The following is a 19,868-nucleotide window of genomic DNA, read 5'->3' as shown; positions in this document are numbered from 1 at the left end:
ATTATAGACAAAATGCTTGATAGAATCAAAGCTCTCTTTATACTGATAGATTAAACATGACTAAATTCTTATTATCATGCTTTATTCACTTTTTAAAGAAATTATATGCGATATAAAGTCTCAACAAAGCATACATTATTGTGAAATATTTTTAAATAGATATGCTTAATGATTAACCTTTAATGTAATAAAATATATCTCTTAGAGCCATATTTTCCTTCCTTTTTTTTTTTGGTATAGTATAATATATAATATTCCTAAGCAGCTTTCTTTCTAATCTAGTAATGTAGAATTTATTTTTTATCTTCATCTTGTCCTCTCTTTAATGACTTTATATTTCAAGATGTACCATTTCAATACCCAATATAATTCATTATTAAAATCTATAAGTTCATTTCCTTCTTCATCACTAAATACTTGTTTTTTTTTAACAGTCATTATAAATGAAATTGTATTTATAAGAAAAAGTATGCTTATTTTATTTTATTTTTGAAAACAAAAAAAAAAAGAAAAAGGCCAATAACTTTTTAATATGCGGAACAAGTTTCATCTTTGAAGTGCTATAGCCAATAATTTATAGATCTGATTATCTTGAAACCACTACTTTTTTTTTCGGTTTGTTTTTTTTTTTTTTTCTTGTTTTCTTCATTATGATTCCTACATTAATTAATAGACAAATCTTAAAGTCAACTATTCTTGAAAGTAGCCCGCGTAAATTAAGACTACGAAAAGCACCTTTAACATTGGTAAAAACTTGAACAAAACCAAATAAAACAAGAGAATATATTTATTAATAATAAAAAAAAAAGACCTCAGCAGCCGTAACAAGATTAAGAGAAATGTCACAAGGAGACAAACCACAATTCTTAAGGGTTGGTGTTAAAAGTAAAGGCTGCTCTGGAAACTCTTATATGCTTGAATTTACAGATAAAAAGGGGAAATTTGATGAAGCAGTTAACCAAGAAGGTAAGCCAATAAATATAATATGGATTACAAATACACATGTTAACTTATTATATATATAAATAAAAAGATGTCACAGTATTAGTCGATTCAAAGGCACTGTTAACTATTTTAGGTTCAGAGATGGATTACGTTGAGGATAGCTTATCTTCGCAATTTGTATTTCATAATCCAAATGTTAAAGGAACTTGTGGTTGTGGTGAATCATTTACTGTATAAATTATTTTACTCTAATGGAATAAAAAAAAAAAATGACAGCAGCATAAAAATATTTGAAATAACTCAGCAACAAAAAAAAAAAAAAAAAAAAAAAAAAAAAAAAAAAAAAAAGTTATTATATCATTATACATAAGTAAATTATGGCTTTTGGAGCTATTATTAAAATATTATAATTTATCGCTTTAAAGTTTATTAACGATGATTGTATCACGAGAAGATAAAGAATGAAGAAAGTTTTAAATAAACTGTTATATAAAATACATATTTCTATTTTTTGAATTTGTCCTTTTTCTTTTTTTTTTATTTTTTCTTTTTTATTTTTATTATACATATATACTTTTGTAATATTTGATAAATGAAGTCATGGATTTATCTATTATCATTTTTAATAGCCAATATTTATTGTTATCATATTGGAAATGGAATAGCAGATATAACAGGACCTATTACACAAGTTATGCTAATGGGTTATGCAACATTGGGTCAAACAGGTCAAGGGATCCTTCAACGTCTATGGTCAAGAGCGTTTATTATTTTCGATGAGAAAACACAAACAAGAATTGTCTTTGTGAATACTGATACTCAATCAATGGGCGATATTGTAAAGAAACGTGTAGTAGAAGGACTTCAATCCAAATATGGTCCTACTATGTATACTATACATAATGTTATGATCTCAAGTACACACTCCCATAGTGGAATGGGTGGCTATTTACAATATAGTAATTATTTTAATTGAAATATATATATGTAGGTATGTATTCTGACTAAATATTCTGTAAGCCCTTTATGAATTTGCAGCTTTAGGATGGATTGAAGAAACTGTAAAACCAATGGTAGATGGAATTATTCAGTCAATCATGAATGCACATGATAACCTTCAAGAGGGATCAATTGCCTTTTCTGAAGGAGAATTATTAAATACAAATATTAATAGATCACCTCAAGCATATTTGATGAATCCTATCGAGGAGAGATCACTTTATCAATTTGATGTAGATAAAAACATGTCAATACTAAGCTTTAGAAATAAAGAAGGAGATGGTTTAGGCTTAATAAGTTGGTAAAATAAGAATAAATAGGATTTAATATAAACAATTACAAACTATGTCATTTTTTTTTTTAGGTTTCCAGTTCATGGCGTTTCTGTAAATAATACGAATAGATTGATTAATGGAGATAATAAAGGATATGCTGCTTATCTGGTAGAAAAAATAATGAACAATGATAATCGTAGTAGTAGCAGTAGTAGCCACCGGTTTGTTGCTGCTTTTGCACAGCAGAATGAAGGGGATGTAAGTCCAAATATATTAGGTCCTTACTGTACAGGAACTGACATACCTTGTGATGGAACCCGCGACTCAAAATGTGCCAAAGGTCATTATTGCGTTGGAAGGTAACACGATGAGTTCATAATGTATTATCATGCAAAAAAAAAAAAAAAAAAAAAAAAATGTACACCTATTAATATCATCTAGAGGGCCAGCATGGAAAAAAAGTGACCTTGAATCAAATCGTATTATTGGACAAAATCAAGCATATAAAGCATTACAGTTATATGATGGCCAGCAAGTCGCAAATCCTGTTAATGGAAAAGTAGATTATGTACAACGTTATTGGGATATTACAAAAACTATCATTACTGATAAAAATGGCGTTAAGGTGCAACTATGCCATCCTGCTATGGTAAGTAAAGTTTATTGGTATAGTTATATTTTAAGGGGTAAATGTATTTTTAATGACTATTATAGGGTTATGCTTTCGGTAAGCTTTTCTTAACAAAATAAAAAAAAAAAAAAAAAAAAAAAAAAAAAAGTGAAAGTGAAAGTGAAAGTGAAAGTTAATTAAAATATACTAGCTGCTGGTACAACCGATGGGCCTGCTCTAAATGGATTCTATCAAAATACGACAAAAGGAACATTTGGATGGGACTTAATTAAGGATATAGTGCAAAAGCCTTCGAAAGAGCAAAAAAAATGTCAGGCACCTAAACCTATTTTATTAGATACAGGCGAAATAAGCACTTTATACCCTTGGCAGCCTGTAATTTTAGATATTCAACTATTTCGTATAGGTAACGTATTTATTTATGCTGTTCCATCCGAGTTTACAACAATGAGTGGTAGAAGACTAAGGAGTTCTATTAAAAGAGCATTAATTAAGTATCGCTTGGGTAATCAAGATACAATTGTCATTCATTCTGGTCCTGCAAATGGCTATGCTGTAGGCTTTATTTCATTTTATTTTTATTATAAAGGTTAATCATTTTTTACGTTTTATTATATTGCTAATAGTCTTATTGTGCAACATTTGAAGAATATCAACATCAAAGATATGAAGGTGCTTCTGTAAGTCTGTGTAGAATTCCATTTCATATATTTATTCTTATTTATATAAATATTTTACTTATAGACTCCATATGGACCTCATACTTTAGAAGCCTATATAAAAGCGTTTGATGAACTTGTTTACATGATGGCTAACCCCAATAATCACAGTATTAAGTCAGAGGAGCTTTTAGATTATACAAAGCAAGGATTCAATTTAACACCTAAATATCGATCTGATCAGCCTCATCTCTTTCGATCTTTTGGAGATGTTCTACAAGATGTTTCCTCTAAATATTACAGTAAAAATAATTTATCTTCATCTTTTATTGTTTCTGCTATCTTTGTAGCTGGTAATCCACGTAATGATCCCATGTTAGGGAAAACATTTTTGACAGTTGAAAAAAAAATTGGTAAAGATAAATGGAAAATCATACGAACAGATGACGATTATGATACTAGGTAAGACTATTATTATTAACTTGTATCTATTTAAAACATCTAAATCGCTTTATTAGATTTATTTGGAAATATAAACATCTATTATTGGGTACGTCAGAAGCAACTATCGAATGGCACGTTTCAGATAGTGTTGAACCAGGTATTTATAGAATAGGATATATGGGAAATAGTAGATTACCTTTTAGCAAGTAAGTTTTACATATGAATTATTTCTTTTTATAGTCACTTACATATTCAATTAAATAGGGAAATCAAACCACATAAGGGCTATTCAAGTGAATTTGAAATTAGCAATATGTATTAAATAATACTGAATATACAAAATATTATACCAAATTATGAATACGTTACTAGTATAAAACCACTTGAAACTATTATCTATGATATAAATACATATCAAAGGCTTTATATTTAGCTGTTGTTGTTTAAATTAAAAAAAAATTCTTTAATATACCCAACTTTACGTTTATTTTTTATATGTTAATATAATTAAGAAACAATCTGTAGTATTTATTTGATATATTTTATTATAAAAATAGGTTCTAATAAAGCTTTCTTAATAAATATAAAGCTTTTACGTAAATATATTACAAAAAAAAAAAAAAAGAGAGAGAGAGAGACTTAACATCTAATATAAAATTAATCTACAATCAAATCTTTTACATCCCAATCTTCATAAGTTTGATCAGGAAGGAAACGTCTAACAATAAGAGGAATTTTTTTCTCTCGTAACTCTTTCATTGCAATGACTAAAGCATCGGTTTCTCCATCAAGTTCAACCATGACTGGAGCATTCAAGCTAAATACAATAAAAAGAAAATATAAATTATACACCTTTTAATCATTTCACACTTTGTTTTAATTACCTAATTTGAAGAGCACGGGTGCCTAAAATTCTTGCTCTTTCGTATTTTGTCATATAAGGTGTGGTTTGTTTTACTTTATTTTCTGAAGGTTGAGACTCGGTGCCTTGTTCTAAAATTAAGATGTTTTCATTTTCACCCATCTATTTTTTTTTTTTTTACATCTAAGTAATTTAAAATTACAATCCCTAATGAGAAAAATGTAACTTACAGTAGCGCTAAAAGAAATATACAAAATAAAAAGTTAATAATTGGACTTTGAGAATTATTTTTTTAAAAAAAAAGGAATTACTCTTCTGATGACATGCTTATTATATGAATTGTTTAAAATGTTCACAAAAAGAGACACATTAATTCAAAATCATAAAGCAAACAAAAAATATAAGCCTCATTAAGACAGCTTTTCTTCGACATTTTTACAAACCGCTGACCAATCAAATGATAAGGATTATAGTCACGTGATTTTTTCATTGTTTTGTTATTTATGTTTTATTTTTTGGTCAAGAAAAACGTCAATGGCTTCTTGGTTTAGTGGTATAATTCTCGCTTAGGGTGCGAGAGGTCCCGGGTTCGATTCCCGGAGAAGCCCTTTCTTTTTTTTCGAATTACATTCCGGGGTGTGTGTAGCTATTTTTATTTCATGTTTTCTATCTTTCGAACAGTTACTATTTGATGGTTAATGCTTGTCGAGTTGTTAAAACAAGAAGAGAAAAATGATTAATTCAAGGTGGTGATTGTAATTTACAGAAATCATATATATAAAAAAAAATGATAACAACGTATATTTCGACATGTATAACTAAATTTTTTTTATAAACAATAATAGCTCCAGAGCTACTAGTAATATATTTATTTAATAAGTATTGTAAGATAATAAATGTTATATTTTTTTTAAAGGTAAAATATAATAATAAAAGTAGAAAACATGACTCCATAACTGTAACACTGTATTTAACTTTTTTTTTTATGCATTTTCTTGGTTTTAAATAATGATGATAAATTAGTCATTATATTCAATAAAAGCAGCTGATATACAAGTTATTCATGGTAAGGCTTCATCATTGAAATTGATTATTATAACTATTAATTAAGCACGTACCTATTTTGATCTAGTAATAATAATAACTTTTTAGGTAAAACTATAAATAAATCATCGCCTCAACATCAGATTGAACAAAATTCATACTATAGATGAAGGAAGTTGATATATAACAGTAGATAGCTTTATATATATGTTGTCGCTTATTGTATGTTAACATCTTGACTTAAATATATACAACTATTACAACAACAACAAAATTAATTTATCTTACATGCAAATGTATAAAACTTGTTGTATTGCTTACATAATTTCTCTCGTTAATGCTTATATACTTTATAATCCTCTCAAAGATGCTTCATTATATCTGCTTTCATGCTAGTAGCCTAAATACTATATATATTTATAAGTAATAACAATTGTTCTTTGCATCTTTTAATATGCTCTTGATGAATGCTGACTATATCTCTTTCTTTACAATTTTATTTCTATTCATTTAAAAAAAAGGATGGCAAAAGCTTATTTCGATATCAGCATAGCATTGATGAGATATTATGTATTATGGCTACTACTGCTAGACATATTGCTTGTATAAAAGGCACTCTTACTTTAATTAACAAGAATTACGACAAAACATCTTTTTACTCATATAACTAGAATTATATGAATTCTAACTAATTCTTACTCTTCAGGTATCTTGAATCTCTCTGCTATACGATGGTATTATTACCATTTTGATTGACATTTTTTTTTCAAATTATAAAAGCAGCGCAAATTAATTTTTTTTTTTTTTTTTTTTTTTATAAACAATAACCTTATTGTTTAAATTAAATTAGCGAACATGTGAATACAGAAAATGACAGTGCAATAATAAAAAAGAGGTCTCATTTTTTAAATATTAAAGAAATGTTATCAATGTATTCAAAATCAATAAATATTTCATTTCTATTATATACTTTGCCCCTCCCGTTTCTTTTTTTTTTTAATAATTTATTATCCAGTGCATCTTTTATCCCTCATCATTTGTCATTTTTTACAATTAATACAGAATGAAACTACGAAAAAAAAAATAAAGAAACCGAAAAATGTTCGACTTTTCTATTATTAAGAATAGTTCGATAAAGAAAAGAAAAAAAAAAGGGAGAAAAATCATTTTTTTGTATACAATAGAATTTTATAAAGACAATAATTAAAAAAGTAATTATATAACTTAATAATGTAGCAGCTTAAACAGACAAGAAGTAATATAATAATAACAGGAACTTAAGACATGCTTACTAACTTAATTTAAGAGAAGTTTCAATTCGGAGGATTAATTTGAATTGAACAATTGGGTGGGTGATACTTTTTTTTTTTTTTTTTTTTTTTTTTTTTTTTTTTTTCCAGTAATAAAAAGCTAAGGGTTTCTTTTTTTCTTCTTTTTTTTTTAAAAAAGTATCTATTGCTTCACAATGTCAAAAGTGTATTCAATAGAGGAGGTTGCTAAACATAATAATGAAAAGTCTCTTTGGGTTATTTTTAATGATAGAGTATATGATATAACTGAATTTGTTCAAGACCATCCTGGTGGTGATGATGTTATCCTTGAATATGCTGGAAAAGATATTACTGCAATTATGTCCGATAGAGATTCTCATAGTCATTCTGAACCTGCATTTGAAATGTTAGAAGAGTATTTGATTGGTACCTTGGAAGGAACTGAATTAGATAATGGTCCTGTTAGGCATTTAGAAGGTCAACGTGCTAGTCTTCATCGTAGACGAGTGGGTTTATTAGAAAAGGAAGTAGAGTATAAGACATATACAGAGGAGAACTTCTTTCCTTCTCTTACTGATACAAAGGCTGATGTTAAGGTTCATCAATTCTTGGACCTTAATAAGCCTTTAGTACCTCAAATGTTGACTATGAAATTTACAAAGGAACATTATCTTGAACAAGTTCATAAACCACGTTATTTAAATAGACCAGCTCAATTCTTTGGTCATCCTCTATTAGAGCCTCTATCTAAAACTGTTTGGTGGGTTATTCCTCTTATTTGGTTACCTTATGTTGCCTATAATTTTTATAAATCTTTATCATTCGGTAATGCTCTAGCTACTATCTCATTTTTCATTTTTGGCATTTTTATTTGGACTTTCCTCGAATATGGTCTTCATCGTTTCTTATTTCATTATGATGATCGTATGCCTGAGAATCAGTACATGTTCCTTTTACATTTTGTTCTTCATGGCTTTCATCATTATTTGCCCATGGATAGGTAAGTGTTATTAAGAATGGCGCCATTATTTATTTATTTATTTATTTATAACTTTTGACATATACGTGTGTAACTTAGATTGAGACTTGTCGTACCACCTGCTCTCTTTGTCTTTTTAGCTTATCCATGGATCACAGCAGCTCATATGTTATTCCCAAAGATGATGGCTTATGGTGTAGTTGCTGGCGGTATGTTTGGTTATGTTTGTTACGATATGACTCATTATTATGTTCATCATGCCAAAGTTATCAAATTTCATTTTGCTGAAATGAAGAAATACCATTTAGCACATCATTACAAGGATTTTGAAGCTGGTTATGGTATTACTTCAAAGTTATGGGATTATGTTTTCAAGACTGTTTTAACCTATAACTAGTCATTTTTGTTATTATTGTTGTTTCTGTAATCTTATTTAATCTAATCTTATTTGTATATTTTCATATTAATATTTAGAATTTGCCTTTATAAAATAAAAAAGTTTATTGTAATATTTAAATACAATTTTACTATAATGAGTGAATGAATATATATATATATATATATTCATAGTGGACTGTAATGATGAATGAGCTTATACATCATAGTATTATAGTTAAAGAAGTAAGCAATTCTTTGCTCTCAAAGTATTATAAACTTCCTTAATAACGATGGGTATATTTGCACAAGCAATATAGAGTCTTCTTCTTTAAATAGGATAAATGGATTCAAATAACGTTGTTTCTCTCTGTCTCTCCCAATTTATTTATAATGAAAAAAAAAAAAAAAAACTATACAATACAATACTATTTATTAACGTCTCTTTTTATTTTTATTGTTGTTTCCTCCCTTAAATTTTCTCTTTATCTGCACACCAAGCTTTTCCTCTTGATCAACATCATCGTCGTCTTCATCTTCATTCTTATGATGGCCACGTTTTGATTTTCTACCATTTTCGGTTTCTTTTAATTCTAATGTAGCAATACGTTGTGCTTCATCCACACGTTCTTGTAATAACATCACTTCATCTTTTTCAACTGGGAAAGCGTCTAGTTTACGTTCTAAATCCTTTTCAATACGTTGAATCAATTCAACATCATACTGTGTAACAAATGTAATAGATTTACCAGATCGACCTGCTCTGGCAGTACGTCCGACACGGTGAATATAATCTTTTGATGATTGTGGCACATCATAGTTAATGACAATATCAACTGAAGGAATATCAAGACCTCTACTAGCAACATCAGTAGCTACTAAAATATTACGTGTACCTGCTTTAAATTTATTAAGGGCACCTAAACGTTTTGCTTGAGGCATTTGACCATGGAGAGGAACTGCAGCGAAACCCAAATTTCTTAACATAATAGCAATCTTTTGTGTATCATGACATGTGCGTGTAAAAATAATTGTAGAGTTACCAGCTAATTCATTCATAAGATAAACCATATAACAATCCTTATGTTTAAGAGGGAAAAAGAGATAGTATTGCAAAAGTGTTTTTACAGTTGAATATTTAGTGGCTACTTCGACTTTAACAGGCTTTTGTAAACTAGCTCTTTGAAGTTTAGCAACCTTTGTAGTCATAGTGGCTGAGAACAAAAACGTATTACGTTCACGGGGAATCACTTTCAAAATTTGATCAATCTTAGGTCCAAAATCCATATCTAATAAACGATCTGCTTCATCCATAACTAAGTATTTTAAATTCCTTAAACTGAATCCCTTTGTATTTTCTAAATGATCTTGAAGACGACCAGGAGTACAAACGAGGATATGTGGGCGTTTAGAAAGTGCAATAGATTGTGACATCATATCCATACCGCCAACAAGGACTGCAGTTCGAACACCAATGACTGAACCTAATGATTCAAATGTTTCTGATATTTGATAAGCTAATTCTCTAAATATGGGTTATGTAAACACCGTAAATATCTGCTTCTTTGTCCTTTGCTAATAACCATATTTACCTTGTAGGAGCTAAAACACATGCAAAAAAGGCTTGAGGATTATCCCAAAGCCTTTGAATAATAGGAATAGCAAAAGCAGCAGTTTTACCAGAACCTGTCTGAGCAAGACCAATAATATCTCGTCCTTCAATTGCCCAAGGAATAGATTCTTTTTGAATCTCGGTAGGGTGCTTAAAATTCATTTTTTCACAAGCTTCACATAATTGAGATGAGACACCCTATTTAGAATATTAAACATAAAGATTAGTACATGTGATTCTTTTTTTTTTTAATTAAATTTTATTTAATTTAATTTAAATTTTGACAAAAAAGCATTTTTTTTTTTAAAATTTTTTAAATAATCCTACGACTACTTACCAATTCAGCAAATGTAGTTTCTTCAGGCTTTTTTTTAGAAATTTCTTCAATATCAACAGTAGGTTGATTTTTGTTATCTACTACTTTTGACATGATCGATGAGTTTTGAAATGTTTAATAAAATAAAAATCTGCAGAAAACCCTTTTTTTTTTTAAAAAAAAATAAATAAAAAAAAAAAAATTTAATTTCAGACCTACATATCTAAGCCACTACATACATGAAATAAGTGAATAGTGGCTGTGTTATTAGGTAATTCTATTTTTTTTTTTTAACAATTAATAATGTCTGAAATTCAGAATAAAAAAATACCTACTTCTGCCGACGACTTTGAAGATGATTATCAAGAAGATAACACTCTTGTTTATTCTGACAACGAAAATAAATTCTCGGATAATGATGTTGACACTGATGAGATAAATGTTTCATTAAAACGTAAACAGGAAATGACATCAGAAGAACCACCAAAGAAAAAGAAAAAGAAGCATCCAAAGAAGAAAAGAGAAGAAAATCCCTTTGATAAAATCAATATTTCTCAAGAAGATATACAAGTACAAGCCAACTATTTGGCTGATCGTCAAAAAATTGCTTTACCTCAATTGTCTACTGTTGAGTTAGAGGAGCAAGTGCTGCCAGTTTCGAACCTAGTGGATAATGAAAAATTTAAAGAAGAGCATGTGCTAGAATCGTTACCTAAATATGTAAAGTTTGGTGTTGCAGGACATAAAAAATTAAGTAAAAAGCCTACACAACTTGCCAGTCCTGTTGTATTGATTATTACTCATTCAGCCATTCGTGCAGTTAATCTCGTTCGGTAACTTCCTAATATATATACATATATTGATTTAGAACACTTTATGATTAACTAGTTTATTGTTTTAGAGCTCTAAAAGAATTCAGCAGTACAGCTAAAATTGCAAAATTATTTGCTAAGCATTTTAAAATAGAAGATCAAATTAAATTTTTAGAACAAGAGGCTATTCATATTGGTGTCGGTACACCTAATCGACTTTTAACACTAGTGGAGCAAGGACATTTGAAACTTGATAATTTAGAATTAGTCGTAATAGACACAGAAAGAAACCCAAAGAGTTTTAACATATTCGATATTCAAGAAGTAAGAGGAGATCTTTTTAATTTCCTTGGTCAATTTATTTCCCCATTAATGAAAGACAAGACTAAAATTGGATTATTTTAAATGTAAATTATACATACACGCATGTAAATATATAAATAAATATTTATATATAATATGAAATTACACGAGATTGCAAGTAATAATGTTTTCATTAATAAAACCAAGTTTTATTAAACATGTACAATTAGTTGATTTATGTGTGTTATTAGTATTAAAATAAATCATCTAGATCATAAAATGCATTACATAGATCGTTTACTAATCTTTTGCCCAATAATAATCAAATTAGTATAAAAATTGTTTATGTAAGAAAAAAAAAAGGAAAAAAAAAAAAAACGCTGTCCTATATAAAATTTACCCCGCATGAATAATAAGAACGAAAGAGATGAAAGAATGGAAGAACTTTGTTTTTAGAAAATGAAAGGTGTAAAATTACACATTCTGCGGTTATTCAATATTTTTTGTACTTCTTTATTTTTTTACGGTATTTGTTATTTATTGTTACAAGGACTAAAAAGTTATTTATGTGTGTGTGTGTGTGTGTGTGTTTTCTTTTTTTTTTTTTTTTTTTTTTTTTATTATTATTATTTATTTATTTAATCTCTTTTTTCTTTTTTTCTTCTTTAGATATTTGAAACATCGTCGTCATTTTTAACTCAATTATTAATTATAAAAATGTCAGATATAGTAAAAAATTTAACAAATTCTTTATCTCTTAATCAACCTAATTCCTCAACTTTAAAACGAAGACTTTCAGCTCTTAAAATGCTAACTAAAGCTAAAGATACGACAAAGTCCTTGGTTCAAGAAGTACTTGAAAAACGTCATAGTCTAGACTCTAAACATCCTGTGAGTTCAACTAAAGATCAAGTATCCTCATCCTCAAATAATTCATCTTCTCAGACTTTGCCTTCGCCTGTAAATAAAAATCAACAACATGCCAAATATCAAAAGCACCAAAGTTTACCGATTAAAAAAGTCTTTACTTTTAAGAAGAAGAATCAAAGTTTAGAGTTTTTATCATCTTCACCTTCAACTTCTTCTTCTTCCCTTATTCATACCACGTCCAGTACTGAGCCTTCTTCACCAATAGCATTTGCAACAACAACAACAACAGGTCCTGAGCATTCTATTGTTATACACAACACAATAGCAGATGGTGATAAAACTAATCTAATTTTTTCGGATGTTAATAGGCCCGGTGGTTTTGCCACGGCATGTGATTTCCGATCGGCTAATGAAAAGAAAAATGGTGAATTTCATTCACTTTTCAAAAGCGTACCAGAAAAAGATTTACTAATAGAAGGTAGTCTACAGATGCATATTATTAAAGAGAGAGAGAGAGATAAAAGTAATTCACACTTTTAATATAGATTATAAATGCGCATTACAAAAAGATATACTTTTACAAGGACATCTTTTCGTTTCTGAACATCATATCTGCTTTAAATCAAATATCTTTGGCTTCATTACAAATGTATGATGATGCATAAATACCACAAAAGAGAAAAATAGTAACTTCTTTATCTTATTTTTTTTTTTTTTTTTTTTTTTTTTTTTTTTTTTAGCTTGTTATCGACTTTTCTGAATTGGTTCGTGTTGAAAAAAAATCAATAGCAAAAATCATTCCAAATGGTATTCTTATTGCTACAAACACATCTACTGTAAGAAATTTATAGTATTAATACTATTTGACGTTTAAATTGATTTTTTTTTTCTCAGTATGTATTTGCTTCCTTTTTTTCGCGTGATTCTGCTTATGATCAAATTATGAAAATATGGGACCTTAATAAGAAAGTCTCTTCTGTTACACCTTTTAAATCAAACGTATTAGAAGCTGAAGAAATGACAGATGATGATGATGATAATTCTAGTATATCTTCTACTCAATCACTTACTAATATGAATATACCTTCATCTTCAATTACTTATAAAGACCCTACTATTCAACAATCAATACCAAATACCGCTAAACTATTTCCACCAATAAATAATAATGATTCCAAAGATCAGTTAGTAGTGAATACTAGTCATAATTTAGAAACAACTAAATCTACTGCTTTAGCGACTGAGTCAGTAATGGATAATACAGAAAAACAACATAGTAGACCTAGAGCTGTTTCAGATTCATACGCAAAAATTAAAGAAAAACGAAATGATAATTCATTGAGTACAACATATCCTTTCATTCACAACTCCACCAGTTTAAAGCGTGATTATGATCAAGAGCATTCAACTGGTATAAAAAGGACAAAAGCATGTCCATGTAGTATTCACAATAAACACTACTTTCATGTTGCCCTCAACGAAACATATTCTGGCACAGTCGATGCCATGTTCAGACTCTTATTTGATAGCGATTTCTTTAAAAATTTTCTTGAGCGCTACGAAAATTTTGAAAGTAATAATGATAATGATGATAATAATAAAAAAAAAATTATGAATGTTATATTAACATTTATATGTGTGTTTTAGATATACAGTTAGGTAAATGGAAGCATGGCCATAGAGAAGTAATGGGCAAATGTAAAACTAAAAGTATTACAATGGGTAAATACATGCATACATAAACATATTAGGTGCCAAGATCATAACTACTCTATTCAAAGATAAGGTTGTTTATAAAAAATATCCTTATTATTGTTGTGTAAAGTCACAAGTATTAACGCCAGATGTTCCAATGGGCGCTATTTATTCTATTCAATCTCGAACATGTATTACACATATTCATAAAGATAAAGTTCATGTATTAGTAACTTTTCAAGTAGTTTTCTCTAAAAGTGGTTTAATTAGTTGTAAATATAAACGGATTTTTCTTTGTTTATTATTATTATGATATGCGTTACTAATAATATCTTTTTTTATAGCAATAATCGAAAAAAATGCTATTAATAGTCAATTGAGGATTTATAATCATTTCAATCTAGTGATGAAAAAGCCGTTGTTAGTTCGTGAACTTACTAATGATAAAAAACTTTTAAAAGATTTACATATCATAAAACGAACAAAGCAATCATCGCATAACGGATCTGATGACAAAAATGTATTTTCAAGCTGGCTTGTTAAATCTGTATATACTGCATTTATTATTTTAACTTTATTGATGCATTTTCTATTGGTTTTACGTTTACATCGTATCAATCGATACCTTGAAATAGTACAACAACAGGACTCAGATAGTAGTGTAATGAAAGAGTCATATTGGTTAAACCAAGAAATAGAAACAGTTCAAGAGCATTTAAATCAATTAAAAAATGATGTTGAAAATTATAATCAACAGCTTTTACAATTGCAAAAATAATAATTCACATTGTAAATAGATTACTTTTATATATGTATGTTTACATTTATATTTATTGTATATAATAATAATAATAATAATAATAATAATAAAAGAAAGAATACTTTTTTTTTAAAAAAAAAAAAAAATTACGAAAGCCCTCGAAGAATATCTAATGCTCTTTGAGAACGTTGTGTTAATAAATCATTGTTATCTTTCTTTTCGATATCATTTTCGTTATCAAATTCTGTACATTCACAAGCGGAATCCACTTCATCAATTTGACTAGAGACATAAGCTCCTAACCGACTTAGACGTTCTACAATGACTTGATTTGTACGCAAACCATTTAGTGAATGACGGCGAATCATACGACGCAAATACAGACTAGCATTTCGCACTTGTTCAATCATCGTATTTTCCCAGACTTCACATTCTTTACCTTCATCGGCTGCTAATACAGGAGCCAAACGCCAAGCTGAAATCCAAGCTTCAAGACCAGTCACTGCAGTTACGAATTCAGCAAGGGCCAAGACAGAGCTTTCAAGGTCATGATCATGATCCACTCTTTTCTGATAGTAGTGACGTTTAGTAGAAGAGTTATGATTGATTATCTTTTTCATTTCTGTCTTGATCTTTTCTGCTTTCCAGAGCTCCTCTACACCACGACGACGTTGTCCATCTGTAGATTGTTTAAGAAGGGTAGCACCAACAAGGATATGAATCATGCTCTTCTTTGTTAGCTCATCTAATTGATTCATACGATCTTTATGGCATACAACATCGGACCCTGTACTCTCACGGGACACAAGTGAACGTGGCACCTTTTCGACTAATGTCTTCAACAGTCTCTCTGCAGTTTTCACATCACTCTTCCAGAGTGCATCCGCTGTAGCGCCCACTGCGGCTAGCCAGTGTGCTAAACGATGATAATCACTAAAGCGGCTTTCACTTTCTAATGTAGGATCGGTGATGGCCATCAATTGAGCAAATGCTGTTTCATTAAAATCAGATTCACTTTCTTCAGCTACCATAGCAGCTGTTAAGGGCTTTGCGGTAACAGAAATAATCAAACGACCAAATTGTGTTTGCAAGTTATCAAGTAGATGAAGTGTAGACAGGATACCAACCGGAACTAGGACGGGTGCGGTCATCGAGAGAGAGAGACCGTGACTTTCGAGCCTGTTACCAAAGTGACCAATCTGTTGATTCATCACCTCAAGGGTTTCATTCCAGGCCCGGGAATTAAGCATGGCCTCAATACGATCTTCACCATCATCTTCATGACAATCAAAGATAAGTGCACGCATCAAGGTGTCATCTTCGAGACCAGATTCATACATGGCTAGACGCCAGAAATAGCGAGAGAGTCTTTCAGCGATGTCATGATGAGGAATGATGAGCGCCATTTGCATAGCTGTTGTTGCATAGACACGAGAACGTGACTGACTCACATATTCATTTTCATCATCTTCCATCGATTCAAATAAATTAAGTAGATAGAAGCATGAATAGAGCATAGAGGAGCGTGTCACATGAGGGTTACCCCCAAGACATTCAACTTCGTTTAACTTGATCCATTTACAGGCATAGACCCATTGTTCCTGAGGTGTCAAATATTGATCGTCGTACAAAATTTCGTAACCAAGCCAATGACGTATCACAAATCGAGCGATCTGCTTTGTGAGACAGAAATAGAAACCCAGAGTACTTTTATAGTTAAAGGGGAATACAGTTTCTTTCTCTGCTTTACTACTTGGATCGTTCTCCAAGGACTTGACAAGGATGTTATAGATTTGCATACATTTCTGATCACCGGGTGTCAAGGTGGCAACATGAGATGCCATATTGCCATTTAAAGAAGATTTATTCTCTGAAGAATTTGTTTTTGATCTTTTATTCACTCTTTTGATCTTGAGACTATAGGATAGCCAAAATCGAAATACTGGGAAAAAGAGTTGGACAAGACATATGGCAAATACAGTAGATCTGAGGATAGACCTAAATTAAAGGAGAGAGAGAGAGAAAAGAATAAGTAAATAAACTATATATGTATATATGTATATATATATATATATATATATATATTTATATTGTTACCATTTATCAGATAGTGGGAATAATGAGGTTATCATAGAACTAGTGGAGTTATTATTTGATAAGAGAATATCATCTGCAGTACGAGAAATATGATTATGACTTTCATATTGATCTTTTAAGGTAGGACCAGCGGAAAGAGGGGAAGTAGAAAAGAAGCTTATGGCCATAAAAATAGCCATAAACACACGGTTAGTGACCGAATTATTATTATGGCTGCTATTGTTATTATTATTGTTATTGTTATTATTATTATTATTATTATTCACATGTTGTTGAGTGGGGTCAAATGTATTGTACATTTGTGATTGATTTTGTTGGATTATTACAGGAGGTGTTAAAGGATCATTTGAGTTGGAAGAGGAACATGATTCATATTCTTTTTCAGATACTTCAGTATGACGTGATCTCTTACGACTATTTGCTTTACGTTGTTGTTGTTGTTGGCGTTTTTGTAAGGCACGTTCTTGAAGTTTTTGTCTCTGTAGCTCTTGCTCACGTTGAGACTTTTGTACTCTATAACGACTAAGGACTTCATAGCCACCGGGTAACTGGCCCAATAAGTGTTGTAAAGTTGCATTTTCTTTACGTAAATCTTCACTTGTACGTTTCAAATGTAAAATATACTCTGTAGCTTTACGTAAAATAGTAGCTTTGTTTAACTTGGTAGCAACAGCAACACCATCTAGATATTCTTCTTCATCATCTTCTTCGTCATCTTCATCATCATTATTGTTATTATTGTTATTAGACGAACGATGTGAACGCTTATTTCCTGCTCTAGAATCTTTAAGCTTAGCATGAAGTAGAGCAGGTACTGCATTTTTTAATTCAGCAATACGATCATTGATATTATTTCGATAGCGACGCTCAATAGCATTATGAGCGGTCTTTTTTTGCTGTGGCATAATAGATCGTATAACATGATTTGTAGTATTATTAGCAGTAGTAGGTACAGATAATTCTGTATTCACTGTGGAAGTAGACAATATTGGTTGTTGAGGTGATAAATGAATATTATTATTACTATGATTATTATTACCCGAAGAAGCATCATTCCCTAAAAGGAAAGAAAAAATACGGATAAATTTTCTTCTCCACGTATATTTGATCATGTTTCACTTTATTTAGTTAAAAATATAATGTCTTACCTTGAGTTGATGGAGATTTTTGATATTCATGTTGAACTGAAGATGCTTGAAAGTTAGGTGTTTGTTGTGAATGAATTTGAAAGTTTAAATGAGATGTCAGTAAATCATTTTTAGGTGACTGAATAGGAGTATTATCTGTGGAGGCAGATGAAGGTTGTTGTTGTTGTTGTTGTTGTTGTTGTTGTTGTGACAAGTGTGGAAAAATCTGAGACTGTTCTGTAAATATAGATTGTTTAGGAGAATGCAAGTGATGCTGCATGTTATCTGAAGCATAAAGCATAGAATCTGGACTTCCAAAAGATGAAATACTGGAATGAATATGTTCACTTGCGGGAGATGCAAAAGGTAAATGTTCAAATTTTATTTTATCTGGTGATAAAACTGTATTTGAAGCTTGCCATTGGTGCATTTGATGTTGTTGATTAGAGTTATTATTTACTGTTGGACTTGCCGATAGTGTAATACTATTGTTCTCGTTATTGTTTTCATTGTTATTATTATGGTGAGACGAAATCAAATTATCTATTGGTAAGTCTGTACTAGTAACTAAATCAACAATATCTCCATTCAGGGCAGATTGATGTTTTATATCAGAATGAATTGGAGAAGCTTGTCGTGCATGAGATGAAGAAGAAGAAGAAGATGATGATGATGAATGATTTTGTTGATTATTATATGAATGTTGTGTATATTTGTTTTCATTATAATCAATAGGTGATAAATAGCTTTTTTCAAATTCTTGCCATGATTCCATCTCTTGCTGCATAGCTATTTGAGCTTGTTGCTGAAGTTCTATATCAAACTGTGATAGCGATAAGAAAGATGCATGATCATTATTATTCATAACTCTGTCAAATGTAGGCAGTTTATGCTGTGGTGGAAGGCTAGCGAACGCTTCCATAATAAATAATTCTTCTATTTGTAAAATGTATGTAAATACTAGATATGCTTTATATGATTTAAAAAAAAAACAGTAACAATCAAAATGAAGTATATTCAAACAAGAATATAAAAAACAAAACAAAGCAAAAATAAAATAGAAAGAAAAAAAAAAAAAAAACAAAAAAAACAACAGTTTTTTTTTTTTAGAACTTAATACTATCGGAAACAAAATGTATGGGCTCATTTTTTTTATTTAAACTTATTGAAGCTAGGCTTTAATCTGTCTTGCTGAGATTTAATACGTAAATTATTATATAAAATCGTTTATTACAGTGTAAGAGTTTATTTTTATTATTTTCCTCTTTACCATGTTGTATATTATTATACATATAAATATATATAAACAGTATTTTGATGACGCAATTACGTATATTATGATATGTCCTCTTTGTATTTTACTTTAATAAAAATATTTTACATTATTTCCAGATGAAATTGAGACAGTTTGGAAAATTTTCTAGACGAATAAAATTTATTTTTAGTCATGCTTATTTTTGACATATTCTTTTAATCTTTAAAGTTAGAATATATGAATACTAAAACTACCTAAAGTCAGCCTCTTTTTAGAAATATCTATCCTAAAAAAAAGGCAATATATTTAAATCATCCTTGACAGTCTCTACTAGAAGTAACGATCATACATGCTTCTCTAATACAAGACAAGTTTCTGCCTGTGCTTTTTGTTTACCAGTACTCTTCATCAATAGAGTTTAGAAGAGGCGAATATAGAAACATAGATAGTGATTTATACCCCTAGTATTCATAACATTACAACCGTTGAAGATTTTATAGTCATCTTTTATAATGAACTATTCTTTTATTTAATTGT

At 29.6% G+C, this 19,868-nt stretch overlaps 9 protein-coding genes and 1 non-coding gene across 10 annotated transcripts; 7 read left to right on the top strand and 3 right to left on the bottom strand.

Annotated features, from left to right (window-relative positions):
* Nucleotides 1-627: 627 nt before the first annotated feature.
* BX663DRAFT_513235 (uncharacterized protein) lies at nt 628-1,262 on the top strand. The gene is made up of 3 exons (XM_051528110.1): nt 628-746; nt 810-966; nt 1,034-1,262. Exons 1-3 carry the CDS (start codon nt 651-653, stop codon nt 1,180-1,182), a joined length of 402 nt encoding a protein of 133 aa, XP_051382001.1. The 5' UTR covers nt 628-650; the 3' UTR covers nt 1,183-1,262.
* Nucleotides 1,263-1,466: 204 nt separating this feature from the next.
* BX663DRAFT_513225 (Neutral/alkaline nonlysosomal ceramidase) lies at nt 1,467-4,421 on the top strand. Its single transcript, XM_051528109.1, has 10 exons — nt 1,467-1,904; nt 1,966-2,245; nt 2,309-2,578; nt 2,661-2,868; nt 2,934-2,946; nt 3,041-3,405; nt 3,477-3,530; nt 3,595-3,971; nt 4,028-4,159; nt 4,218-4,421. The coding sequence occupies exons 1-10, from the start codon at nt 1,538-1,540 to the stop codon at nt 4,273-4,275; spliced, it is 2,124 nt and encodes a 707-aa protein (XP_051382000.1). The 5' UTR covers nt 1,467-1,537; the 3' UTR covers nt 4,276-4,421.
* Nucleotides 4,422-4,562: 141 nt separating this feature from the next.
* BX663DRAFT_513222 (RNA polymerase, subunit omega/K/RPB6) lies at nt 4,563-5,160 on the bottom strand. Its single transcript, XM_051528108.1, has 4 exons — nt 5,127-5,160; nt 5,046-5,052; nt 4,838-4,977; nt 4,563-4,770 (listed from the first exon to the last, which is right to left on the bottom strand). Exons 1-4 carry the CDS (start codon nt 5,138-5,140, stop codon nt 4,611-4,613), a joined length of 321 nt encoding a protein of 106 aa, XP_051381999.1. The 5' UTR covers nt 5,141-5,160; the 3' UTR covers nt 4,563-4,610.
* Nucleotides 5,161-5,351: 191 nt separating this feature from the next.
* BX663DRAFT_t85 lies at nt 5,352-5,423 on the top strand. The gene has a single exon. It is a non-coding gene; the product is annotated as a tRNA-Pro (tRNA).
* A 648-nt stretch (nt 5,424-6,071) lies between these two features.
* BX663DRAFT_513221 (uncharacterized protein) lies at nt 6,072-6,644 on the top strand (the record flags this gene model as incomplete). The annotated part of the gene is made up of 2 exons (XM_051528107.1): nt 6,072-6,113; nt 6,181-6,644. A coding segment is annotated over exon 2 (200 nt), but the record flags the coding sequence as incomplete, so codon positions are not given.
* Nucleotides 6,645-7,324: 680 nt separating this feature from the next.
* On the top strand, nt 7,325-8,631 carry BX663DRAFT_474668 (uncharacterized protein; the record flags this gene model as incomplete). The annotated part of the gene is made up of 3 exons (XM_051524230.1): nt 7,325-7,586; nt 7,662-8,130; nt 8,209-8,631. 3 exons carry the CDS (start codon nt 7,325-7,327, stop codon nt 8,504-8,506), a joined length of 1,029 nt encoding a protein of 342 aa, XP_051381997.1. The 3' UTR covers nt 8,507-8,631.
* A 288-nt stretch (nt 8,632-8,919) lies between these two features.
* Nucleotides 8,920-10,526, bottom strand: BX663DRAFT_436822 (P-loop containing nucleoside triphosphate hydrolase protein; the record flags this gene model as incomplete). Its single annotated transcript, XM_051523204.1, has 3 exons — nt 8,920-10,009; nt 10,077-10,294; nt 10,434-10,526. 3 exons carry the CDS (start codon nt 10,524-10,526, stop codon nt 8,920-8,922), a joined length of 1,401 nt encoding a protein of 466 aa, XP_051381996.1.
* A 189-nt stretch (nt 10,527-10,715) lies between these two features.
* On the top strand, nt 10,716-11,629 carry BX663DRAFT_436613 (U3-containing 90S pre-ribosomal complex subunit-domain containing protein; the record flags this gene model as incomplete). Its single annotated transcript, XM_051523194.1, has 2 exons — nt 10,716-11,245; nt 11,314-11,629. The coding sequence occupies 2 exons, from the start codon at nt 10,716-10,718 to the stop codon at nt 11,627-11,629; spliced, it is 846 nt and encodes a 281-aa protein (XP_051381995.1).
* Nucleotides 11,630-12,172: 543 nt separating this feature from the next.
* BX663DRAFT_96519 (GRAM domain-containing protein) lies at nt 12,173-14,147 on the top strand. Its single transcript, XM_051532368.1, has 4 exons — nt 12,173-12,875; nt 12,943-13,046; nt 13,138-13,233; nt 13,292-14,147. The coding sequence occupies exons 1-4, from the start codon at nt 12,245-12,247 to the stop codon at nt 14,042-14,044; spliced, it is 1,584 nt and encodes a 527-aa protein (XP_051381994.1). The 5' UTR covers nt 12,173-12,244; the 3' UTR covers nt 14,045-14,147.
* An 851-nt stretch (nt 14,148-14,998) lies between these two features.
* BX663DRAFT_487272 (uncharacterized protein) lies at nt 14,999-18,998 on the bottom strand (the record flags this gene model as incomplete). The annotated part of the gene is made up of 3 exons (XM_051524735.1): nt 14,999-16,850; nt 16,950-18,006; nt 18,098-18,998. The coding sequence occupies 3 exons, from the start codon at nt 18,996-18,998 to the stop codon at nt 14,999-15,001; spliced, it is 3,810 nt and encodes a 1,269-aa protein (XP_051381993.1).
* Between the last annotated feature and the right edge of the window lie 870 nt (nt 18,999-19,868).

Source organism: Cokeromyces recurvatus, assembly GCF_025118155.1.
Source record: "Cokeromyces recurvatus strain NRRL 2243 chromosome Unknown BX663scaffold_16, whole genome shotgun sequence".
Taxonomy (NCBI): domain Eukaryota; kingdom Fungi; phylum Mucoromycota; class Mucoromycetes; order Mucorales; family Mucoraceae; genus Cokeromyces; species Cokeromyces recurvatus.
The sequence above is the reverse complement of the archived record's forward strand: the minus strand, read 5'-3'. Positions and strand labels throughout refer to the sequence as shown.

Excerpts from the sequence above, each read along its gene's own strand:
- BX663DRAFT_513225 (XM_051528109.1), top strand. The coding sequence starts at position 1,538 with ATGAAGTCATGGATTTATCTATTATCATTTTTAATAGCCAATATTTAT. Across the intron at positions 2,246-2,308 it reads GGTTTAGGCTTAATAAGTTG|GTTTCCAGTTCATGGCGTTT; the intron begins GTAAAATAAGAA and ends TTTTTTTTTTAG. Across the intron at positions 4,160-4,217 it reads AGTAGATTACCTTTTAGCAA|GGAAATCAAACCACATAAGG; the intron begins GTAAGTTTTACA and ends TCAATTAAATAG.
- BX663DRAFT_513222 (XM_051528108.1), bottom strand. Across the intron at positions 4,771-4,837 it reads ACCCGTGCTCTTCAAATTAG|CTTGAATGCTCCAGTCATGG; the intron begins GTAATTAAAACA and ends TATTGTATTTAG.
- BX663DRAFT_96519 (XM_051532368.1), top strand. The coding sequence starts at position 12,245 with ATGTCAGATATAGTAAAAAATTTAACAAATTCTTTATCTCTTAATCAA. Across the intron at positions 12,876-12,942 it reads AAAAGATTTACTAATAGAAG|ATTATAAATGCGCATTACAA; the intron begins GTAGTCTACAGA and ends CTTTTAATATAG. Across the intron at positions 13,234-13,291 it reads TTGCTACAAACACATCTACT|TATGTATTTGCTTCCTTTTT; the intron begins GTAAGAAATTTA and ends TTTTTTTCTCAG.
- BX663DRAFT_513235 (XM_051528110.1), top strand. The coding sequence starts at position 651 with ATGATTCCTACATTAATTAATAGACAAATCTTAAAGTCAACTATTCTT. Across the intron at positions 747-809 it reads GAAAAGCACCTTTAACATTG|ACCTCAGCAGCCGTAACAAG; the intron begins GTAAAAACTTGA and ends TAAAAAAAAAAG. Across the intron at positions 967-1,033 it reads TGAAGCAGTTAACCAAGAAG|ATGTCACAGTATTAGTCGAT; the intron begins GTAAGCCAATAA and ends ATAAATAAAAAG.